The sequence below is a fragment of the Priapulus caudatus genome, unplaced genomic scaffold (assembly GCF_000485595.1).
Source record: "Priapulus caudatus unplaced genomic scaffold, Priapulus_caudatus-5.0.1 Scaffold421, whole genome shotgun sequence".
Classification (NCBI taxonomy): Eukaryota; Metazoa; Priapulida; class Priapulimorpha; order Priapulimorphida; family Priapulidae; genus Priapulus; species Priapulus caudatus.
Genome location: NW_014577482.1, coordinates 303,147 through 323,049, shown reverse-complemented (window position 1 = coordinate 323,049; position 19,903 = coordinate 303,147). Strand labels below are relative to the sequence as shown.

Here is a 19,903-nt window from a genome sequence, read left to right as displayed (position 1 = left end):
TGCCAACAGAATAGAAAATTGTGTGGTACGTTTTAGTCTGTATCTCTGGATTGCGGCCGGGTGTATAAGAGGAAACGATTTCGCACGATGCCAGGTGGATGTACTGTGTACGATTTGAGCTCAAGTTGGTTGCGTTACGCGTAGTAAATCGTAGGTATTTTAAGGCTAGTAAATGACAAATTTCCCTTGTTTATTGATGTCACACTCCTCCCCTATTATAAATTATTATCTACTCCTGATATATATATATATCAGAAGTAGATAATAGGGAAGGAGTGTGACTTCAATAAACAAGGGAAATATTCAGGTAATTTTCGAAAGGGCCTCTAAGACTAATGTGTTTCTTGTACTGTTGACAGTGTACTGTGTAGTTGTATTGGCGGCCCTAGGGGTGGCGCCACTCCGCCGCCAGCCTCAGCCTGGCCCTGAGGCTGAGCCGCAGGCTCTAGAGACTAGAGCTAGCAGTAGCAGTGATGGTTCTTACGATGCCGCCCCTACTTAGGAAGAGCTAAGCTCGTAATACCTACCTATAGGCTATATACGGGCGTAACCTGTGACAGGTTTTTAAAATAATTTAACATAGCCAACTATATCGTATCCGTATCGTAAATAAAAAACAGTAGGAAAGCCAGTCTGTTGTTGTTACTCGACTTTTGTTTTTCCCTGAAAATTTTTGGTGAAACGAATAAACCGGATGGTTTACGGCACGTAGTACTAGTAGTTCTGGATTAAAATGGTGCGCTACTTAATATACTCAATAAGCCTAAAATAGATAGATGTGATATATTTGTATCAATATTGTTGTCATAGGTATATACTTTTCATAATTTACGGAACTGCACTCTGTGACTGTAAACTGACACTACTACTTTTATTGTGATTAGTTCTCACAATTGGCACCCAGCTATAAAGGTCGCTTCGATCGCTCAACGCCCTCGTCCCTCAGGCTCATGCTCAGGCCGCGGAACTGAGCTTTTCATATAAATTAATTTTGACCGGCGAGCGTGGGAGCGGTTTAGAAATTTAACAAGGTTATTGGACAGTACCGCAGATAGTACCTAGCCTATGTAATTTATCAGTGACTTAATTGTTTGTAAGTGTTGACTGTTGAATAGATAATAGACGTGATCGTATAATTTATCGACTTGTTGTTCTAAATACTCGATCATTTCTATTCTAATCAGTTTTCCCACAGGCGTCTTGTTCTGAGACGTCATGTCGACATGTGATTGTGACTTGTGAGTCATAAACTCATACTCATAGTGATAGTAAATAAATTATATACTAATGTTATTTTCGGATGAAGCCTACTGTTTATGACCAAAGATTTTAATCATAGGCTTAGGATTAGATTACTGATTAGGGATAAAGTGATGCTTAGCCTTATGATTGTGTTTCTGGGAGCCGTGATGTGATTACCATTTTTGCAGAAGCATATCGCTTATTGCATAATGCAAAATTACAGCAATTTGGCTTGTATTGGTATGCTCCTACAAATCCTTCCATCAGTCCCACCGCGAAAAAGCCCTGATATACCATGCAGAGATTTTACCGCCTCTAAATACTTCAAGTCATGAGAATTCCATAGTTCGCCGAACGCGTGCGAACACGCTCAACACGAACCTTTCCTCGTTTCAGCGTCCGTGTCATGCGGATTCGTCCGACACCGCCTCGCCACATCAGTCTGCTCGCCGCGACCCTTGACGACGACGACGACCTCGCCTGACCCAACTTCCGCCGCCTCCCAAAGTTGCGATGGCCCTCGCCAGCAAGACGAAGCACGCGCTGCACTGCTGCGCATGCATCGGCTTCATCGTCGGCTTCCAGCTGTTCGCCGGCGGCATCCGCACGGGCCGGCACCGCTTCGACGACGTGCGGCCGCTCGAAGACTACGGCGTCGTGCTCACCGTCATTCTCTACGTACTGCGTCTGCTCACGCTACTGCCGCTGCCAATGTGCATCTTCGAGTTCGTCGGGCTACTGTTCTTCAACGCGTTCCCCGAGCGGCCGACGCTGAAGGGCTCGCCGCTGCTCTGCCCGCACGTGTGCGTGCGCGTGGTGACGCGCGGTGACTACCCGCAGCTTGTGCGCGACAACGTCACTCGCAACGTCGCGACCTGTCTCGACGTCGGCATGGACAACTTCAGCATCGAGGTCGTGACAGATCACGCGGTCCGTCTGCCGAAGAGCGCGCGCGTGCGCGAGATCGTTGTGCCGTCGTCGTACAAGACAAAGTCCGGCGCGCTGTTCAAGGTGAGTTAGGCGCGGCGTCGCCGCCGGCATCGTCGCCGCGAAGTATTTACGTGCGGTTTTAAGCGGAGGCACGACGCTTTCGCGTGCAGTTTTGAGGGGAGGTACAACGCTTTCGCGTGCAGTTTTGAGGGGAGGTACAACGCTTTCGCGTGCAGTTTTGAGGGGATTGGGTTCAGCGATGAGGTGCTCCTATATAGATGCATTTCTAATCTGGCATTCATGGGTGCCACGTGTACGTGTGAATTCTAGTGTATGACGCGCGCCTAAACCCTGGATCCGTGTTGTGGCAAAGGCCAAGTGGCCAAGTGGCCAAGTGGCACAGGCCAAGGGCTGACACATGCTGTGAGCTGATCATTGAGCGAAAGCCATGTTAGTGTTAATCACCAGCGTAGGGGGTACAAGTCCACACAGTTGATTATGTGTGTTGTGCTAGGAGTATTTGCCTCGAGTCTTTTGTCACTTTGTTGTATTATTGTATAGCCCCCCTAACACGTTTGTGTCGGAATTAGTGCTAGTAAACGGTTGTTGGTGGCATTTTCTCCATTCTCTCTCTCTCTCTTTCTTCCCCCCTCCACACACTCTTTCTCTTTCTCTCTCGCTATGGCTGTGTATATCACTCTCTCTCTCTCTCTCTCGCTCTCTCTCTTTCTTCCCCCCTCCACACACTCTTTCTCTTTCTCTCTCGCTATGGCTGTGCATCTCACTCTCTCTCTCTCTCTCGCTCTCTCTCTCGCTGCAGGCGCGTGCGCTGCAGTACTGCCTGGAGGACGACGTAAACTCACTCAGCGACGACGACTGGATCGTACATCTCGACGAGGAGACGCTGCTCACCGAGAACTCGATGCGCGGCATCATCAACTTCGTCATGGATGGCAAGTAGTGCCCCCTGTCCGTCCGCCCGTCCGTCTGTCGGCCCGTTCGTCGTGTTGAGTGGGCTGTGGAATGTGATTGGGCGGGGGGGAGGGGGTCTTTGTAAAATTGCATGATTTGTTTATCTGTTTATAGTTGGTGAATCATGGCGGCGAGAGTCGGAAAGTCTGTCCCCCTCCCTCTTTTTTTCTCTCACGCTTGGTTTGCTTGGTTTCTCTCTCTCACTCTCTATCTCCCCTCTCTCTCTAGCTCTCTTTCTCTCCCTTGCTCTCTCTCTCTCTCTCTCCCTCTCCCCTCTCCTCTCTCTTCCCCTATATCTCTCCCCCTCTCTCTCTCTATTGCTCTTTCTCTCTTGCTCTCTTTTCATCTATCTCTTGCTCTCTTTTCATCTCTCTCTCTCTCTCCCGCAGGTAAGCGGGACTTCGGGCAGGGCCTGATCACGTACGCGAATGAGGACGTCGTCAACTGGCTGACGACGCTCGCCGACATGATACGTGTCGCGATGGACATGGGCCGCATCCGTGCGCAGTTCCGCATCTTCCACCGGCCGCTGTTTGCGTGGAAGGGCTCGTACGTGGTGGCGCGCGCACGCGCCGAGCGCGCCGTCACGTTCGACCACGGCCCCGCCGGCTCGATCGCCGAGGACTCGTACTTTGCAATCGTGGCGGCGCGCGACGGCTACACGTTCGACTTTATCGACGGCGAGATGTGGGAGAAGAGCCCGTTCACCGTGCACGACTTTCTGCAGCAGCGCAAGCGCTGGATGCAGGGCATCTACCTCGTCGTAACGGCGTCGGCCTTGCCGTGGCGAAACAAGTGGCTGCTCGCCGTCGCACTGTACGCGTGGGTGACGATGCCGCTGGCGACGTCCAACGTCGTGCTCGCCGCCATCTTTCCGATCCCGTGCCCGCAGGTGTTCGACATCGTCGTCTGTTTCACGGCCGGCATGACGCTCTACATGTACGCGTTCGGCGTCGTGAAGTCGTTCAGCGCGTACCGCGTCGGCGTCGTGCGCCTCGCGCTGCTCTGCGCCGGCGCCATCTGCACGATACCGTTCAACGTCGTCATCGAGAACATTGCCGTGACGTGGGCGCTCTTCGGCAACAAGTACCGCTTCTACGTCGTCGGCAAGGAGCTGAAGCCGGCCGTCATCGTCTAGGCGACTGCTCCGGAGCAAGCGTACGCACGCAGTAACGTAACTCGAATCTCCGCGTAATGGTGTGGGGGGGGGGGCACTGGACAGTTGGCCCTTCTGTGCAGGTGGTTTTCTCTGTATAATGGCCATTTGAGGGAGATGCTTAAATTGACTATTCCGGGGGGGCGTGCGTCAACAGTTGGGCACAAATCTTAACTGCTTGACGTACGGTGACGATATTCGGGACGTTGGGGGGGATCGTCAAAACGGGTCAAAAGGTCAAAGGTGTTAAAAGAAGGGGACATTCCTCCTTAACTAAGGTATAGGGGAGAATGCGCAGAATTGCGGCACAAATCTAAACGGCTGCGAGCTAGGCTCGTGAAGTCGCTGTATAGCATCATGGTAGAGAAAAAGCCATCACCTGTGCCGAAATGGAGGGTCACAGTGTCAAAGGTCAATGGGGCACAGGGCAAATTAGACATGTTTTGAAGACGATGCGCTCTGAACGGAGCGATTGAAAACTTTTTTTGTTTCAGCGGTGACCTAGCATTTTCTATGCTTTATTGACAAGGACATGACATGTACTTTCTCGCTGACATGCACGAAGAGTAAGTTCGGATAACCTTTTGACCTTAACATGGGGTCAAAAACTGGTGGTTAACAGCGATTAAACATGCCGATTTGTTTACTGTTAGAAAGAATTTGACTGCCGGTATTGCCTAGTAAGAATCTATACATGCTGGATGTATGAGGCTACAGAGTCACAGTGAAATTTTCAAAAGGCTAAATTTGTGCAAAGAAGGTTTATGCTTCTTAAATGTATAACTTATCATATGGTATTCTGTACTGTCCAGTGTGTTTACAATGTATACTTATGCCAGCTTGGCAGTGCATGTGCGTGGTGATAGTTACTGTGTTAGTTTTTGCCTGCGTTAATTAGTTACTAGGTGCAGCTCTCTATTTTCAGCCTGTAGGCTTTGGCTACGGTAAATGGATGGAGTGCTTCCACGCTATTGCGCTCTTGCCAAATAAGTTTGTTGGTACTACGTACGATGGGAGCTGTCCATCTCTTAATCTAAGACACTTAAACGTACGCGCCATTCTGTGCCAAACTTTTGCATAACGATCAAGGGAACATTCTTTTGAGAGGTTGGCGCGGGGGAGGGAGGGGGTATCCTCACTGTGCCTTCCCTGTTTCGGCGCTGTATGTGAACACACATTTGGGACTAACATAGGTATTACTACCGAATTCCCCAACCCACCTTCCACCACAGAAGCACACTGCCATGTAGACCCGTGAGAATGAGCGCCTGGTCACTCCGCAGCATTGAATTTCTGTATAATGGGCCAATTGGAGGAGATGCTAAAATTGGACTATTCTGGGGGGTGGAGAGGCGCTTCAGTGGACAGTTGGCCCTTTCTGTACAGGTGGGTTTTTCTGTATATATTATGGCCATTTTTAAAATGGCAATGCTCAAAGTGGCTGTTGTGAACAGGTGGTCTTTCGATATCGTGTGGTTGCACTGTATAACGGCCAATCAGGGAAAATGCGAAAAATGTGGCCGTAACACGCAGGTGGCCATTGTTCTATAAAGGTTTAATCGTATAATCGGATTTAATGCATCATCGACTGTATAATAAAGCATGAGGGTAATAACACAATAATTGGATTATTGAGAGAATAATAATTAGGTTAATAGAATTCCCGCGTGACCTTGCTCTTGTCACAATATATATGTACCACGGCCATTCACTTTCACTTTACGTTGTACCTTTAGTGAAGAACGAGAGTCACTCCTTACTTTGGTGGATGACGCACTTTTGCGCTTGTCACCTCCGGCTATTCAACGTCGCACACGGACGTGCAGTCAGTGGCTCAGACGTCAGATTAGCACACTTGCACTTTTTAATTTCCACATATATTCATATAACATATCTGTCAACCGTCATCGATCATCGGTTGACAGTGAGCTCAAACCAGCAGTTTATGGTTATCAAATCAATATATAATTTAAACGGAAAAAATCGTTTTTCGAAACCTTGAATTTATGGAGCTCACACAGACTCACACTCAAATCGCTACTCTAAACCAAGTTACCTCCTTCTATTAACCATAAATAGATACATAATAACAACACAATATACACAGTACCAACAATCAACAAAAATTACAACCAGAGGCTACCCAAGCCAATACTTACGCAACCAGCACGTTAGCACCACAAGCACGGGCCATCAAGACAAAAACCACAGCACGTAAGAGAGAACTTGTAAGCCACGAGATCATACGGTTACTTGGGTCCAACCCGCGATGAATCGATTACGAAATTAACAACCGATTGAATTAATAATATTAATATATATATATATCTATCTATTATCGTCGTGTGTTGCAGGTTGCGTGGTTCGGGGGTGTTGACAGGAACGACGACTCGACCACCGTGCGTCTCCACACGCGACTGCAGGAGTTTGACGCGGCTATGCGTTGGTCGTACGCCGAAACGCGCGAGATTCCTGTGAAGACGCATAGATCTGTCTTCTCGCGGCCATGGCGTAACCGCGCCACACATTGTCGTGCGTGCCGTTGCATTTTTGTGCGTAGCCTTGTTCGTCGTGGTAGGTGGTGTCTTCGTGCCGCGGTCTGCACGGCAGTTCGTTTGCTTCACCGTGTGTTGCGGCGGCGCGTACATGGGTGCATTTAAGTGTGCATGCGCACGCGCGGGCGGCAGGTTTATGAGTACATGTGATGTTGTACGATGTTGTACGATGTTGTACTCGTAGCAGTAAGTGAGTTGTTTGTTGAGTAGGTTGTTGTTATCATATGTCATGTGCCATGTGCAGCGTCTACACTGCCAGAAATTGCATATATATATATTCTTGCAGCTAGGTATCCCCCTCCTCTCACCAAGCTAACCGATTTCCCTATTTACATAATGCCCTCATTGTCTACCCTTCTTTCCCGAGTGATTTGAATTTCGGGATATCTTCCTGACTTCCGTGACAGTTAACATATTCTGTTTGGTAAATTACTGTGTTGGTACATGCACGTTCCCCCAGGTTCTCTTGCAAATGACTTCAGTGTCTGTCTTCACAAATACGCCGAACAAAGTCCTCACAATTGACAAAATATCTGACTTATCTGAGAGGCAATAAAATCTGCTTCGTGCAAGAGTTTGTTCACGAATCCCTGGCTGGGCAGTAATACGAGGGCAGGCACAATGAGTGTATCTGTATAAACTCGAGAGCTAATAATACTATAAACAGGGTCCGTAGATGGTATATAATAACATTAAAATTAATATCATCTTGATATATAACACAATTGTTTCAATATATTTATGGATATGTTTTGTTTTTACCTCGCATAAGTAATATGATGAACCACTATAACGATAGAAACATGGAGATTTAATTTTCATAATTTTCCGAGCTCTGCTAATTTGGGCGTTTTATTAATTTTGTAATTTGGGCGTTTTGCTAGGGATCGTAAGTTGGGCGCCTGTATTCGATATGAAAAATGGCTTGGATTAGGTCCTGATAAAGGTATTATTAGCCATTGATAAAATCTCAGTGTCGTGAAAGTCGCAAACCTTTTATGCCCCGGGAAGGAAACTCCTGGCAGTTACAACTTCCCCCCTTGGGTGTACGAACGCGAACACTACGCGTGGGTGGCCAGCGTACCATGTGTGTTTGTTGTCGCAACGCCGCTGTCGCTGTACAAAACAGCGTGCGCCTGCAAGTGTCGTCTGCTATGTGTTGCGTGGGCGGGAATTGATTGAGGACTCTTGCATGCATGAGAAAGTGCACGGGTCGTCCCGCGGTCATTCATATATTTATCAGTACTGTAGCACGGTGCGCGTGCCGTCTTACTGACGCTGAGAGGGTCTATGTCCCCCAGGGTACTGACGCTGAGAGGGTCTATGTCCCCCAGGGTACTGACGCTGAGAGGGTCTATGTCCCCCAGGGTACTGCCGGAACGTACCCTGGTACTAAATACTAATATCTAATATCCCGGACCGTACCTCGCCTACTCCACTAACGAGTCTAGGGAGTCGCCTACTCCTTAACCCTAACTCTAACTCTAACCCTAACCCTATAACCTTATCCCTAATCATATCAGCTAGATAGTTACCAGGGTACGTTCCGGCAGTACCCTGGGGGACATAGACCCTATGAGCCTTACTGACACATGCACGCAAGGTTGATAGGATGTAAAGGTACAGAGTCCACTATGCTTCCTAGGTTACGCCACACAGTGGTGCGGGTGGTGGGGGGCATTGGGCCTACAGTCCTGTGAGAGGAATAGCCAGTCGTGTATATAGCAACCTGTCTTATAGACACATGTATATGAGTGTGTGTGTATCTATCGTGTATGAAAGTCGGTAGTGTTGTGGCGTGTCCTCACACTGCGTGTGCCGTAGCAGAACCTAGATTCGTATATATTCATCAGCATTTAGTGGTTTTATGTAGGCAAACCTTTCACGATTAAACCTACCAACAATCTTTACTGGTTCACCAGTGAACCCACTTAGTTTTGGTACGTTATTATGCTCTCGTGCGTCACGAGCCCAGAATGTATACACTGCTAATATGCTAATCGTGTTACACCCATTTCGATCAAATTTACACTTTTCTTACGAGTAGTTTATATTTTAATAGAAATGTTTTAACTGTACCAATAATTATTGCATAATCACGTTTAGTACAGCAGCGTGTGATCAGCCGTAACACAATCATGCCGAGACGTGAAATTAGCAGTACTTGTATCAGACATGTAGACAAGATTTGTACCGATATTATTTGTGGGTTTAACCCAGAAATCTCGCGAACGGATGCTTTCGTTGAGTGATCATTTGCTTCTCTCCGAAGCAATTTGCAGATGGGGTGAGCACCGCAATGTCACGATTTTCCGGTGCTTCAGTCATCGAAGGGTCGAGGAATCGATCTGCGCAGTTGCTGTACACTGGCACGGTTGGCATCTGACCCTATTTAGCGTCGAGTACTGATTATTGATTATTGAGAATTTATCTCGTTATCGCTGCTGCCTCGAGGCTAGCCTCGACGTCGTTTCTCTCGGGTGACAATTAGCCAACAGTAATTGCACGAGCCCTGCGGGTGTCGCATAGATTATCGCGATTTTCGCGCATTTTACACAGAGCAAACGGATTTCTCCGTCCTTCTAAAATTCCGTGTTCCAGGTGTGGAACCGTCGTGGATGATAGGCTACGGGCCTGCGCAGTCTTCCGAAATTGGCTATTATTATATTTGTTCTAAAAAAGAGGCAATAAAATTTGCTTCGTCTAAGAATCGCTGGCTGGGCGATAATAGGCACAAAGATTGCATTCGTGTTAAATCTCGCAATGTTGCCCTTATATCACGTTCTGTTATCATTGCAACTCGACGCTAGCCATGGCTCTTTGTTTTATCTTTATACACAATGCAGTTTGCATGAAAATTAATCATCGAAAGAAAATGTGAATGTTATGCTGTTGAAATAAGCTGGAGTTTTTCGTGTTTTCTTTTCTGAGTTTTGTATACTCTTGGTTGATACTGTGTACTATGTGGAAAATGTGAACACGCCAGGCAGAGAAAATGTAATGCCAGATGAGAAACTGAGAAAGCAAGGCCTATCGCTGTACATAATATTCATGTATTGCTTCAACTTGTACACATTAAAACCAAAGACTCTAGATCAATTGTGAAAATTCAAATGCAGCATTCGTGAACATTTACGATTGACACGACAGTTAGTCAACGTTGGTAACGAAAAGATGTACTAAAATATATAGTAGAATATAATACATATTCACAATTCAGTTCTGAAGAATTCAGGGCTGAGGCACAACACAATCCTTGAAAATTCATTACTACAGTACTACGACAGTTTGCATAATTAAATGGCAGGTGTTGTCACTTTAGAACACTTAGTCAGCACGACGTCATCTAGCTTGTTCGGTTGTCATCAGGGTCCGCTTTCACTATCAAGCCAGTTGTCATCTTCGTCCGCATCCGCTAGTTTTTCCCACCAGGGGGCGTGCAGCCCTGACAGGTGGTCGGCGTGCTGCTGCCGTGCTGTCATGGCAACGGGCGTGCTGCGTGAAGTGTATACATCAATGTCGGCTGCAGTCACATCGCTCAGCTTTGGCGCATCTGTAGATGCAAGGAGGGTAACATTCCGTGTTAACCGGGGTTGCGCGAATTTTCCCACACGTCATTTGTAAATTATTACCGTACCACCAAATTCGGGATAGGATAATGCACTCATACGTTATTCATAAACTATGAACCGAGGAAAACGGCGCGTGAACAAAGTTTCGGAAGTCAGTTACCTAGCAACAGCTGGGAGTCGAGTCGCAGCCTCGCGAGAAGGGCTTCGGCGTGCGTCTCCCGGCGACGGCGAGACACCAAGGTCGCCAGGTGGCGCTCGAGCAGCTCTCCGGCCTCCTGGTGTCGAGCCTCCTGCCGTTCGCGGCTACCGGCGTCGACCTGCGAACAGGCAAGTCGTCAGAGGAAAGTTTCGCTTACAGATGTGTATCGGCGGATGCAACTGCGCAGGCATACGCCTTTACTGTGTGACATGGATACACCCCCTGCCTCGTCGCAGTTCTAAAACAATCAGGGCGTGTACAGGGGGGGGGGGGGGTACAGGGGGTCCGGACCGCCCCCCCCTGGCTCGCGCAGAAAACGCAATCTCTAAGGGGGTCTAATTTCAAAAAATTTCATGGGAGGGCCACGCCAGTACCCCCCCCCCTTCGCGTGGCCGCAACTTTGGGTTACGGTTTAGACCTCGCCCCCCTCCCTGGTACAAATCCTGTACACGCCCCTGACAACATCTCGAATGAATCCAACGATAAACATCTGCGGTAACATATACGCTTGCCCATTAGCGGAGTTCTCACATATTACCCGGGCTCGTGAATAATCAAGAATTTGTGCCGTTGTAGGTCATATAAGATATCGAGAGGGGAATTTAACAGGAGAATTCCCTGCAACATTCTTTCGTTCTGCGAAAACGGAATTCCATTGTTCCCACTCGAATCGCTGCCGAGAACTCGACAAGCCGATCGGACTGCCACCTACCGGATGTTTGTATCTCCACTCCTCTATCTGTTCACTCAGCTTCACTCTCTCCTCGTCACTCAAGGGTGGCAACAGCTTCAGCTGCTGCCTCTGCCTCCGCTCCTCCCTCCTCCTCAGCCACCGCCTCACCTGTATAGATAACGAGTATTCATACAGAATCTCCACGAAAAGGACACGTAGCCATTTCATACTTTTGGCATACCACTATAGTATATGTGTTAGGAAAAGTGCTGTAAGACACGGCAGGGCCCGAATCGCACCATGGTACAGGCATTCTGTGGTTGCTCGCCATGATTTCTGCAGTGCTGACGATAAATAAATGATACGTACAGTGATAAACTGCCATGGGCTGCCCTACCTGGTATTACCGCCACGCCCTCCCCATAAACCTTGTGTAGCATATATATCCGTCTTTGTACCACATCAAGTGTTGTAAAAATGTAAATTGCAGTGATAACACTTTGAAAGAAACGTTTGCCTTTGTACTTCTCTAATTTGCTGTAGCACCATAAAATTTACGATTAAACTAAATACGACACTTGCCTTTCCCCTTAAATGAACTTTTTTATTTCGACCTCTGCACAGACGGCTGATATCCCGCGCATGTACAGTGTAAGTTCACATGGACTAGCACACATGCACGCACGCATGCACGCACGCACGCACGCACACACGCACGCGCACACATGCACGCACACACGCACGCACGCACTCACGCGCACACATGCATGCACTCATGCACACACGCACACATACTCACAGCGCGCTGAAGCGTGGACGCTGCTCGTTCCCTCCTCGCCCTCGCTCGTCGCCCGCTCAGCCTCCTCCTCTCTCGGCTTCCTTTCCAGCAGGCCTGGATTCGCGCGGCCGCCGCCTCCTGCTGCTGCAGCAAGTACCGGTCCACCTCACCTGGAAGCGTGCCAAGATCTCAATGATGATTTACGTAGGGACTTATCACCTGGCAACATGCCAAGATCATAATGATGATTGACATGGGGACTTAATTATCACCTGGCAACTTGCCAAGATCTAAATTATAATAGATATGGAGATACGTTACCTGGCAACATGCCAAATTTATAATGATGATTGACATGGGTACTTATCACCTGGTACCATGCCAAGATCTTAATTGTAATAGATATGGAGATACGTTACCTGGCAACATGCCAAGATCTTAATTATAATAGATATGGAGAAATCAGGAGTAATTAATAGAGTGGATAATCTCTATTATTCACTCCTGATATAGTGGTGAAACCCGATAGTTAGGGACAGCTCCTATGACGATCCAAGATAAAGGGCTAGTACGTTTTACAAGACGTGTGGAGGAGAGACCTGAACCCTCTCTAAGTGATGCAGACCCAGTGCATTACCCGAAGAGTACTGACCAGATTATTGCGGCGGAATCTGGGCGCCACTGAGCAATAAATTTAGCGACAAATAATTCCTCGATGCCAGTATTTTTCACGGCCATTCTAAGGACCTTACTGAAACCCCCCTCACCCTCACCAACCCCACTCATGCTAACCTGCTGGAAGAATCTCTATACACTGAAGCTGTCTCACACTCAGCCTCCGCAGAGCCTGTCGCCTGCTCTCGAGAAGCCGCTGCCGCAGCGCCCCCTGGCGCTGCTCTTCCGACTTTGATTGAGCGTTCTTCGCTTTCCGTTCTCTGTATGTCGCGAGCAATCGATGGCTGTTTGTTACATCATCACATCGTACGTGTTGTTACATCTTTACATCGTACGTGTTGTTACATCATTACATCGTACGTGCTGTAACTCTTCTATTAGCATCGTATCGTGTGGTTTACATCATTACATTGTACGTGTGATTACAATCTTTAACATCGTACGTGTTGCTTAACAAGTCTTTAACATCGTACGGTGTTGTTGGACAGTCTTTACAATCGTACGTGTGTTACATCTTTACATCGTACGTGTGTTACATCTTTACAATCGTACGTTTGTTACATCTTTACATCGTACGTGTTGTTACATAATTACGTAGTACGTGTCATTACATCTTACATCGTACGTCGTTGTTACAATCGTTTATCATGCGTAGCGTGTTGTTAATCTTTACATCGTACTGTTGTGTTTTTACATCCTTTACATCGTAATGTTGTCCGTTTTACATAATTACTATACGTCTTACAGTTCGTAGAGCGCAGGATTCCACAGAATGATAGCACGGCACTAGCGACTACCTGTATTGCTTGTGGAATGAAGCAAATGCCAAGTTTGCCTTCTCCAGCCTTCTTCTTGTCCTGTAGCCACGAAAGTATGCCTGAATTCTCACAGCAGCATTGTTGTGCTCCTGCATGTAAAAAAAACCATCTGGTATAATCGCAACAGCACTAAAAACAGCATAAAAGTGCACGTGGCTCACTCTCTCTCGTGTGCGCTCTCGCTCTCACTCTCACTCTCTCGCTCGCTCTTACTCTCCCCTCTCTCTCTCGTTAACTCTCTCTCTCTCTCTCTCTCTCTCTCTCTCTCTCTCTCTCACACACACACACTCTCCCTCTCCTTCTCCAATAAACACTCAAGTGTCCCTTCAAACCGCAAACCTGCGCACATCCAACGCGAAAAGCTGCATGACTACCACTCTGATTAAAACTCGCTCTCTCATCAGCTTTCCTCCGGGATAGTCAGATACTCACCTGCATCCCGGCAGCCTCTGCAGAGCCGGCCTTCAGGAACGCAGCAAGCTTCCCTTGTTCGGTGTTGAGTCCCTTGCCGTCCCACCTCCTGAGAACTGAGCCCAGGCCCCTACCGATGTGTGACGCAAACGCAAACGGATTATCGTCAGTGATCGACCCTCGGACAATCGGCGAACTACGTTGCAGGTGCACGTTGTGCGTTGCTTAATTAAAATTAAGGAACCAACATGTATAAAATTTACGGCCAAAACATTATTAGGCACTATTACAAATGTATCGATACAATTATTGTCATGGCTTGTATTGCAATATTATATCGATATAAATATCGATATAATATATCGATGAATCACCCCACCCCTAACTGCCACAGACAGGTGGTACCAGAGCAACACCTCCAGGAAACTCTCAACGCAGTGTTATAACTAGGCAAGGCGCAATATACCTGAATCGGGAACACAGAAGATCTATCACGCGACTGTCTGCCTGCGCCAGCAGTATCACGATCTGTGCCGAGCTCCTGCAACATCAAAACGCTGTAGCATCGTCAAGAGCGCACGAATCATCTCTTATATTTACATTTTTCTATAATCGTTCTTTTCTACATTTTTATGTATTATTTTAATATTTAAAAAAAATTTTTTTTATACATTTTATCTGCATTATTTTTTACATTTATCTATATAGTTTATGTGTTCATGTCCTTGTCTATCACTACCTAGCAGTCGTATCGAGAGTGACAGACGATAGTCATACTGTAGCATAAACGAATTGTCACACAGGCTGCGGCACACACGCACATGATTAACCATCAGATACGTTACTCAATGACCACTTACTTGCCAATGCTAGCATCTTTACTTGTACATAGCTTGTAGACAAGTTCGTCCAAGAGGCTGCACAGGACACTATCGGTAACCATGCCAATGGCATCACTGAAGGTGGAAAACAGGCATCAATAAGCTAGCATTGATCGCAAAATGTTTTTTCCGGTTTTGAAATCTAACTTAATACAATACAAGAAAATACCTAATCCTACACAAAAAAGAAGCCATTTTTAAAACATTTGTGCTTGTAATATTAATTCTATAATCTATATCTTCTACCAATCCAGGCACTAGTCGTCGTGTTTCATTTTCAAGTTTCATTTCGTATACGTTTTCGTGCTCTATATTGCGTGGTAAGAGGTAGGCCTACTGGAGTGAACAGCAAAGTGTCTGATAATATTAACTGTGATGCGTTAAAGGGATCGTTTACTCTAGGTTCTAGGGTTATTTTCAGTTAATTTAGGTTAAAAGTACGCAACATAAAAAGTTTCATGGTTCAATCACCATTAGAAATATTATTAAAAAATATTTTAAAACTAACGACTACAGTTTGTTTACAACAACGGTGGCGCCACTCAAACCACACGATCTGATGTTGCGCAAAACCACTTTTCAGCCGAGGGCTACAGATCGAGGGTGTTTCTTATTTATTAATTTAAAAGCAAAAGGATTGTAATATCTTATAAACGACATATAGTTTCAGTTATAATATGGATAAATTTGCCATAAAATGAATATTGTTCGGTTAAATAGCATTTAGGCATAAATATAATTGCACTTTTGTGACTGGCCCTTGGTTTGTAACGTGCAAAATAAATTGTCAAATACGCAACTTTTTCGGGGTGGCAGCACGGTCGCGGGTGTCATGGCGCCATTCAAATTTCGTAGCTTTGATGTGTAATTAATAATTATAACAATTAAATTAGGTATCTGGTAACAAATACGTGTGGGTATAGTTGATTTGTTATACAGTAAGTACAGTTGTATGCAGTAAAATCCTAGAGTCTACTATCCCTTTAATATAGGGAAGCATACCTTCCGACTGATGACGCCTCCTGTAGGAGAGAAAGCACTATCTGACTCGACTCAGCGTGGTCTGTGATCAGCAGCTGCAGTATCCGTGGCGATGACAGCACTGAAACGTGAATAGCGAGAGAGTGTTTCGTCGAACACGGGCGTACAAATGGCAGTTTGCAATAGAGCTGGGGATTTCTCTACAGAGAACAACACTCGCGCGTAAACTCACCATGCCGCACTACGGCGCGATGCCGGACCATCAGTCGCCGCACAGCCGCGCTGACAGCTGCCAAGTCCTCCCGCAAGCTGCTCCTGGCTTCCGCGTACTGCTCGAGCTGAGGAGCAAAAAAAAACAAGTGTCGCAAGCGTTAGCGCACTCCCTGCGAGTGACAGACGAGTGAAAGTCGGGCGGCGAATCCTGTGTGACCTAAGCTGTGAACTCTCTGCATTGCTGCGCCCTGTTAGGCACGATTTGCAGTGCGGATGAATGACTGGACGATGACAGCGGATCACGAAGGTCGTTGGATAGGTCACGATTACTTACGATTATCGTAAATCTAAAATGCCATAATATTTTTCACGGCACTTCACTTTAACGGTTATCACATTTTGAACTTATAGTAATTAAAATTTTAATATTATTTCACGATATTACCATGATTATAATCATTATTATTCCATATTATTTTAGTATGATGATTTAAATATTTAGGACTTGCGATGGGCGTGAAAACTCATAACCTTTCTGAGAACAGCCCAGTAGGTTTTCTAGGACATGTTAGGAACCCCTGCTAGCATACCCGGGGAACTTGCGACCACTTCTGCTGAACGTTTCCGGCAAGATTGAGTAAGCTCTCGGTAGCCGATGGAAGGAACTCGTCCCTGAATGTAGTGCTGTCCGTCTCTGGTGACTGCAGTTCCACTAAGCACCGACTTCACAAACCGTAAAAAAAAATTCATTTAACTCAATGAGCGAGCAAAAACAGTTATGCCAATGATGGCACACTGGCATGTAGCTCTAGGACTATAGTCCGCGTACAGTTGCCGCACGCCTGCGGCAACTGTACGCAAACTGGCATGTAGTATTAACTAATACAATGGTTGTGTGCCGGCATGTCAGGAGGCTGATATATTAAAACCTGCATCAAATGACGTCACCATTCACCACATGTTCATCATGGCATTGACAACTGTCACCATGCAATCACACTTTATTTTATAGGAAAGTAAGTCAATACGCCCGTGAAATGTCCTGCAGGATTACCTGATTAGCGTAGCGAGTTTTGTGGCTGTGTGCCACATGCCGGGCACCTGTGTGAAGTCTGTGCGCAACAGCCGGCTGCAGACGCGTAACAGATCCAGCCGCCATATCTCTCGGCACATCGACGAAACGCGTGTCGTATCCTGACATCCATCGAGCACGGCTAAAAAAATGAGTTACTGTACTAGTGTTACGTGTATATAATATATATATATATAAATATATATATATATATATTATAGTTGTTATTCATTATAGATACTGCAGCGCACAGTCTGCACTGCAGACCTAGATAACAAATAATGTAAAGCACAACAAAGTAAGTGAATTATAACGCGAGCCTATTTTTTCCTTTGGAGGAGCCCCTGAGTGATTCACTCAGGGCGGTTTTATGGTGCGTTTTTCGAGACTACAACTTCCAAACTGTGTTTATTCTAAACACGAACCTTTCTCCGCTATCCTGGGACTTACTATGTATCACAATACTCTGTATTAAACTAATAGTAATAATATAACCTGTTACTATAAACTCTGGCTGTGACCACCCTCAGTGCCATTCGGCTAAAAAAGGCTAACTACCTGGCTTTAGCCAACGCGCGAACGGCGAACGGCGAAAACGGGCGAGTAGGGTCGCTTCAACGCATTTTTTCGACACTTCCTGTTAACTCACATCATGTTTATCGGTTGAAATGAACAAAGAACACCCTCACCAGTACCCCTGTCGATTTTAAAGGGGCTACCCCCACATTTACGAAAATGACATAGGTTTCAATGGGCCCCATGTTCTCTATCCTTGAACCAAATGTTTTCACTCCTGATCGATGATTTTATAAATTACCCGTCAGAGCCAGAAGTTCCTGTGGAATCCTTCTGCTTTCTACCACGGAGACTCGTTCAGCAACCTTCAGGATGGCTTCCTTCCCCATAGTAGTAATTGGCAACCTTTCAATTCTTGTGATTCTACACTCTCTACATTTGACAATTTGAATACCGCTGCAAACACTCACTGACACAAAACTAAAACACCTAGCTACTGACCTTTGACCTGACTCAAGACAGCGCTACTTCAGCGCCATCTTTTGGTAACAAATATGACCCCGTGCTGGTTAGACTGGTACCCGGTCCCACCTATCGGCTTAGGGTTAGGGTTAGGGTTAGGGTTAGGGTACCATCGAGTAATCGAGGTGGGAGCGAGTACCAGTCTACGTGCAGGGTTAATATGGTAGCCCCCATGTCCAGTCCATGATGATGACTTAGGAATGGAGATAGACTAATAAATTTCATATTTTACTTGTTCTTTATCCATATTAAGGTACCACAGGTAATTGCTTTGGTACGTGATGCATACAGTCCTGGTCCAATGTTTAGAACGAGGATCGGTTGAAATTATTTGGTTGGTTTTGAGGTGGCTGATACTACAAATTACAATGCGTAACGCTGAGACTGAGAGTGCGAGCACAGCCACGGCACAGGCACTTGAAGCCGTTTCAATAAAATATAATGCTAACTAAATACGAAATCTATTTACTTAGTACAAAATTCTTAATGTTTCTATACTATAGCCAGGCTTTGTCTAGGGCGAGCGTGCGGTGTACTTGTGTGTTGCAGATGAGCATTTCACCGGCATTTACGGGTAATTATCACTGGCAGCAAGATCAAGCCCGCACGTACAGCACACACGCGCGCCATTGACTATATATATACATAGAGTAGAGAAACATTAAAGGCCAAGACACACTGCAGCGACAGCGACCGACCGTAACGACAAACGACAAAGTCGCGGCGACTGGCGCAGCCACACTGCAGCGACAACGACCGACCGTAACGACAAAGTTCACCTAGCCCTCACCACAGTGCCAGTGCCAGTGGCACACATGAACAAACGGCAAAAATCTCCTGCTGCTGCTTTTAAATTAATTGCTGTAAAAACGCTCTATGTATAACGATAATATAATAAAGTAATATATACGCAGCATATTATACGAACGTCTGCACGTTTTGGTTAGATGGGTTCACGGCCCCACTGTTTCTGACAAGCGGTGCGAATTTAGCGCTGGGGACCAGTCTACTTCCTGGCTATAGCATTGGTTTATAATTTTATGACGTAATGGCAATGTCACGTGCCGATGCAAACGGCTGTGATTGGCCATTTGTAAAGTGTCGCCGGCGAAAGTCGCTGGGAAATAGAAACGTTTCTAAACATTTTTGTCGTCGAGGTTGTCGCCGGTCGTCGTCGCGTCAGTGTGCAATGGCTCATAGGAAACAACAGTTTCTAATTTTCTGAAAAGTCGTTTGTCGTTACGGTCGGTCGTTGTCGCTGCAGTGTGTCTTGGCCTTAAGACTGGTAGTAAATATACATTTCGTGTTTACATTTTTTTTTTTTATTGAGACGTTCCAAGTGCCTGTGGTCACTGACACTGGCAGTAACTGAGGGAATTACTCAGGACATTATAGTCAGTACAATCACTGAATCAGACCCCGACTGCCTCTCACAATACAAATAGTGCTATATATAGCCAAGAGTAGATAATAACACAGTGTTATTATCTACTCTGATATAGCCTATAGCTTGTTAAGATATCGTGACCAAATACTGAAAATGATTAATATTCAGATACTTGATTCACATCCCTACCCTAAAACTTAATCCATAATTGCCATTACTGTTTACAGACCTAGCTGAGACCGTACACTCCAGCTGATCCACTCAAGTTGCGGAGCTCTTCACTCCGTCGTACATCCAAGCATTGCATTTATCCGGTGACCAGACCCAGGGTCAACTTTGCACAGTGACAA

General features: G+C 46.2%; 3 protein-coding genes and 1 long non-coding RNA gene across 7 annotated transcripts in view; 2 read left to right on the top strand and 2 right to left on the bottom strand.

Annotated features, from left to right (window-relative positions):
- The window catches only part of LOC106810217 (C2 domain-containing protein 3-like), a 22,388-nt gene extending 21,533 nt beyond the window's left edge, over positions 1 to 855 (bottom strand). The window contains exon 1 of the mRNA XM_014813501.1: positions 819 to 855. The gene's annotated coding sequence lies outside the window, so the exon portion shown is untranslated. The remainder of the gene's footprint in view (positions 1 to 818) is intronic.
- An 86-nt stretch (positions 856 to 941) lies between these two features.
- Positions 942 to 8,146, top strand: LOC106810233 (beta-1,4-mannosyltransferase egh-like). Of its 3 annotated transcripts, none has more exons than XM_014813518.1 (5): positions 942 to 1,093; positions 1,639 to 2,253; positions 2,993 to 3,125; positions 3,534 to 4,302; positions 6,655 to 8,146. In XM_014813518.1, exons 2-4 carry the CDS (start codon positions 1,756 to 1,758, stop codon positions 4,280 to 4,282), a joined length of 1,380 nt encoding a protein of 459 aa, XP_014669004.1. In that variant the 5' UTR covers positions 942 to 1,093; positions 1,639 to 1,755; the 3' UTR covers positions 4,283 to 4,302; positions 6,655 to 8,146. The 3 variants fall into 3 exon arrangements, with proteins under 3 accessions (XP_014669004.1, XP_014669006.1, XP_014669005.1); XM_014813520.1 differs by having other exon boundaries at positions 3,534 to 4,318; XM_014813519.1 differs by having other exon boundaries at positions 953 to 1,031.
- Positions 8,147 to 9,886: 1,740 nt separating this feature from the next.
- LOC106810229 (IQ calmodulin-binding motif-containing protein 1-like) overlaps positions 9,887 to 19,903 on the bottom strand; it is an 11,129-nt gene continuing 1,112 nt past the window's right edge. Inside the window, exons 1-14 of one of the 2 annotated variants that reach the window (XM_014813514.1) lie at positions 17,946 to 18,168; positions 17,111 to 17,270; positions 16,647 to 16,779; positions 16,076 to 16,181; positions 15,865 to 15,964; positions 14,842 to 14,937; positions 14,448 to 14,522; positions 14,003 to 14,111; positions 13,550 to 13,659; positions 12,870 to 13,012; positions 12,099 to 12,247; positions 11,339 to 11,467; positions 10,588 to 10,744; positions 9,887 to 10,408 (exon numbers count right to left, since the gene is read on the bottom strand). In XM_014813514.1, the coding sequence (XP_014669000.1) occupies positions 10,221 to 10,408; positions 10,588 to 10,744; positions 11,339 to 11,467; positions 12,099 to 12,247; positions 12,870 to 13,012; positions 13,550 to 13,659; positions 14,003 to 14,111; positions 14,448 to 14,522; positions 14,842 to 14,937; positions 15,865 to 15,964; positions 16,076 to 16,181; positions 16,647 to 16,779; positions 17,111 to 17,270; positions 17,946 to 18,033 (1,743 nt within the window). In that variant the 5' untranslated portion in view covers positions 18,034 to 18,168 and the 3' untranslated portion in view covers positions 9,887 to 10,220. Of the gene's footprint in view, positions 10,409 to 10,587; positions 10,745 to 11,338; positions 11,468 to 12,098; positions 12,248 to 12,869; positions 13,013 to 13,549; positions 13,660 to 14,002; positions 14,112 to 14,447; positions 14,523 to 14,841; positions 14,938 to 15,864; positions 15,965 to 16,075; positions 16,182 to 16,646; positions 16,780 to 17,110; positions 17,271 to 17,945; positions 18,169 to 19,903 lie in introns of those variants that run through there. The other variant, XM_014813515.1, reaches the window with a different exon arrangement.
- On the top strand, positions 18,178 to 19,896 carry LOC106810231. Its single transcript, XR_001393982.1, has 3 exons — positions 18,178 to 18,212; positions 18,320 to 18,428; positions 19,781 to 19,896. It is a non-coding gene; the product is annotated as an uncharacterized LOC106810231 (long non-coding RNA).